Source organism: Musa acuminata, chromosome BXJ1-7 (genome assembly GCF_036884655.1).
Source record: "Musa acuminata AAA Group cultivar baxijiao chromosome BXJ1-7, Cavendish_Baxijiao_AAA, whole genome shotgun sequence".
NCBI lineage: Eukaryota > Viridiplantae > Streptophyta > Magnoliopsida > Zingiberales > Musaceae > Musa > Musa acuminata.
In genome coordinates, this window is record NC_088333.1 from 11,422,042 (window position 1) to 11,425,587 (window position 3,546).

Sequence of the window (3,546 nt, forward strand, 5' to 3'; positions counted from 1 at the left end):
GATTGTAACATTCAAAAGTTAATTGTCATGCCGGATTTTACAACAAGATTTAAATTATTGTATATAAAATAAAATATTCTGAGTTTCATGATTTAAATCTATCGAGTTATTCCTCACTGTGGATTGCATTTACTCAAGCTGGCTTCTCTATATTCAACACAAGCATGGAGAGATCAAACATGGGTACGAGAACGAACATTAGTGGTGGGAATACTCTGAGAGCAGCCATGTGGTTGCATCTGGAAGTTCTTGCAGCCGTAGGAACACACAAAATCCTTCGTATCCATCTCATTTATTGTTCTGCTCCTAATGGGACAATTCCTGTCTCTTGGGACCATAGAGTGCATGCTCAAGCAATCTGTGCTGTGACCAAAACAAATCTTGGAACTTTATCCCCAGGGAGTGCTACAGAAATGATAGGTTTGACCAACTCTGATGCCGCATTCACATGAAGTGGAACAACTCAAATCACTGATACTCCTTCCCATTTAAGCATATTTTTTCTTGTATTTTCTTTTGTTATTCTTTACCTTTGATGATTCTTAGTTAACATCTTTTCTCATAAGTTCTCTATTCCATTTATTCTTTTCCTATACTACTCAATTCCTCTCTGCTCATGATTCACACATCAGTTTCTCACAATTGTGCCCATGAAGAAAGAGCATTTATTTGATCACTTTTTTTTTTTTTGGGGGAGATGGATTCATAGATCTTTTTTTACTGTAATCTTTATTTTTTTTCCTTGATTTTAGTCTTGCAAAGTTTCTACTCAACAAAAAATGCTCCCAAGAATATGCTGCCACATGATCAGCACATTGGTAATTATGGTTCAAGGCCAACAAATTGGTGTGTGGATGCATATATATCCTAACATTAGACTGATATGGAAGTATATGAAAGATTATTACTCCATTAGTTGACTGCTGCTAATTACTTGAGATTTAGACCTTTAAAGAATCTGCTCATTCTGATTGCTGACAAGTCATATTCCATCAAGTCAACAAGACTGAACAAACAACTCAAAGTAATAACCTATTAAAACAGAGCTGATAGGCTTTTTCTCACATCTACAAGTTTACAGGACTCACCCTATCAATCATTGCAGATTAATCTCTTCAGTAGGCTTACCTGTCGCTACAGTCATTAGAACATTCAGGCCGATGTCTTTCAACTTACCATCACATGCATTGATTGATATATATCACCTTTCATGGCTAATGGGAAGATAAAAGGATAATCCATTCATCTCTTTTAGATGTGAGCATGACAGAGTGATAATGATGAGAAACAATGATAGGAACTAAAACCAAGTAATCACCTCGCAAAAGTGGTGAGAAAGCCCAAACATAATAGACCACACAGCAGTTCATCCATCAGAATAGCACATAGCTTGCATGCCCTTCCTCACAAGAACAAAAGAGGAAGAACTCCCCCCGCCAAGGAAGAGAGAAGGGAGTGTAGGAAGTGATCGAATAAAAACAAAGAATAATAAATCACGTAAAACATGGAATCGTGCATGGAGTACTGAACGGAGAGCATCTTAAGCTTTGGCAGGTTCCGGTGCTGTCTCCGGCTCCTGCTCCGGTGCTGGGGCCGGCGGGGGGGTCTCGGTGGCGGGAGGAGGGGTCTCCTCCACCTTCTCAGCCTCCTCTTTCTTGATCTCCTCGATGACCTCGGCTGTCGCCTCTTTGCTGGAGCTGTCGGGTTCGGCGGTTGCCTCGGGAGTGGCCGCGACCTCTTCTGCAGGGAGAAGGCCGGAGACTTTGTCGAGAATGAACGTGACAGGACCGGAGACGTATGCCGGACCGTACTTGGTGGCAGCCTCGCTCACCGGCTTGGAGCCCGGGAACTCTGCAAGCAATATTAATAGACCATCTCCCATTAGAAGTTGATCATAAAATACACACATGAATAGCTTCATGTTGGTTACCAATCTTTACTAGTTCCTCGAGGAACTTCTTGACGGCGGCCGAGTTCTTCTTCAGACCAGACTCTGTAGGTTTCTTCACCAAAGACTGCAGTGACGATTAACCAAACATTGTTTAAAGATTTATCTGTAATTTGGCATTCATTCCCATAAATCCACAGGCAAGCGAGGCAAGGCTTCCATGATCATCAAGCGCATCATTTGCCTTACGTGAATGAGGAAATCAAATACGGACCTTAATCTCAGCAGGAGAAGCTTCATAGATCTCTACGACTTTGGGTTGGAGTTCAGTCTTCTTCTCTTCCAACTCCTTGCTGATCTCCTCCTGTATACCAACAAGCCAAAATAACAACACACACACATAGAGAGAGAGAGAGAGAGAGAGAGAGAGAGGAAGTTAAACCAACCTTCGATTCATCGAAGGACTTGATGGCCTCAGCTACAGCAGCCTTCTTGCTGCCGCCACTACCAAAAACCTTCTTAATCTTTGGAAGAACCTTAGATTTCCAGATATTAGCCATCTCTCTCTCCCTCTGTCGCTCGCTCGCTCCTTCAGTAGAAGAAAGTTATGATTGCTATTCTCCTCAGAAGGAAGAAACGCAAATCCACAAAAAGGAAACACCAACATGTACACATCACCAGCTACCAACAACAACTAACATCAAAAGCTTTCAGCCCAGAGGAAGAATCCGTAAAGAACAAGACGTACCTTTCGAGTCTCTTCCTTTCTCTTTCGCCCTCTCCTTCTCCTGCTTTGATCACCAAGTGTCTATCATGCACGAAACAAAGAGTAGAGGCGAGCCACGAACTCGGCAGCCAAAATATAGAAGAACAGGCCACATAAACAACCTTATTCTTGCAGCGAATTTACGGGTGGAGGGTTCGCATTGGAAGCCATCGTCGTCCCACCGGGGCCCAGCGCACCGGGACACGTAGTAGGCATTTCCGTAGATACGTGGTCGAGATGAGGGTACGAATAGGAGAGCAGAGATGTGACAGCTGGCATTTGGTGGCCGTCGCTTATTCATGGGCCCGCCACTTGTGAAACGGAGAACCGAGGTGGCGGGGTGGGAAACGAAGTCGGCTCCGGTTTCCCTATCCGGGCCCAGTGGGCTGGGCCACGTTGCCATTTTCGTCTCATCCGTCGCAACGTGGCTTCGCTGGCTTGGCATTTTTTATCTTCCTTATCCCCAAAATACCCCTAGTATTTTCCTCAATTACTTTTGGTGAGCATATGATAGTTTCACCACCATACTACAATTAATGTGCATGTTTCATCATGTACATGTTGTATCCTTTTCTAAGATCCATTATAGGGGTGAAGTAGACCAGTGTTTATCAAAAACATAAAATGAACTTATGTGATTTCATTAATTCAAGCGTTTTCATAGACTAATAATGCCTTCTCTTCGTGAGCGACATCCACTTGAAGGAAAAGCCATCTCTGCTTTCTGCTGTTGAGAACCGTGGCTTCTTCTTCTTCTTCAGGGTATTGCTTTCGAAACAACTCGAAACTCCACTAATTTCGTCGCGAGTGACGGGGAATACAGTGAACATGAACAGCTGCAGCAGCAGCAGCAGAAGATGACCACCGAAAAGATTGGACAGTTCCATGTGGA

At 43.4% G+C, this 3,546-nt stretch overlaps 1 protein-coding gene across 1 annotated transcript; it reads right to left on the bottom strand.

The window, feature by feature from the left end:
• Positions 1 to 1,328: 1,328 nt before the first annotated feature.
• LOC135678820 (plasma membrane-associated cation-binding protein 1-like) lies at positions 1,329 to 2,793 on the bottom strand. The gene is made up of 5 exons (XM_065192008.1): positions 2,637 to 2,793; positions 2,335 to 2,477; positions 2,163 to 2,252; positions 1,931 to 2,015; positions 1,329 to 1,851 (listed from the first exon to the last, which is right to left on the bottom strand). Exons 2-5 carry the CDS (start codon positions 2,446 to 2,448, stop codon positions 1,541 to 1,543), a joined length of 600 nt encoding a protein of 199 aa, XP_065048080.1. The 5' UTR covers positions 2,449 to 2,477; positions 2,637 to 2,793; the 3' UTR covers positions 1,329 to 1,540.
• Between the last annotated feature and the right edge of the window lie 753 nt (positions 2,794 to 3,546).

Bases quoted from the DNA above. Each gene is read 5' to 3' on its own strand.
- LOC135678820 (XM_065192008.1), bottom strand. From the start codon at position 2,448: ATGGCTAATATCTGGAAATCTAAGGTTCTTCCAAAGATTAAGAAGGTT. The intron at 2,016-2,162 runs GTCCGTATTTGA...TCGTCACTGCAG, and splicing joins CTTCTCCTGCTGAGATTAAG to TCTTTGGTGAAGAAACCTAC. The intron at 1,852-1,930 runs GTAACCAACATG...TATTGCTTGCAG, and splicing joins CGAGGAACTAGTAAAGATTG to AGTTCCCGGGCTCCAAGCCG.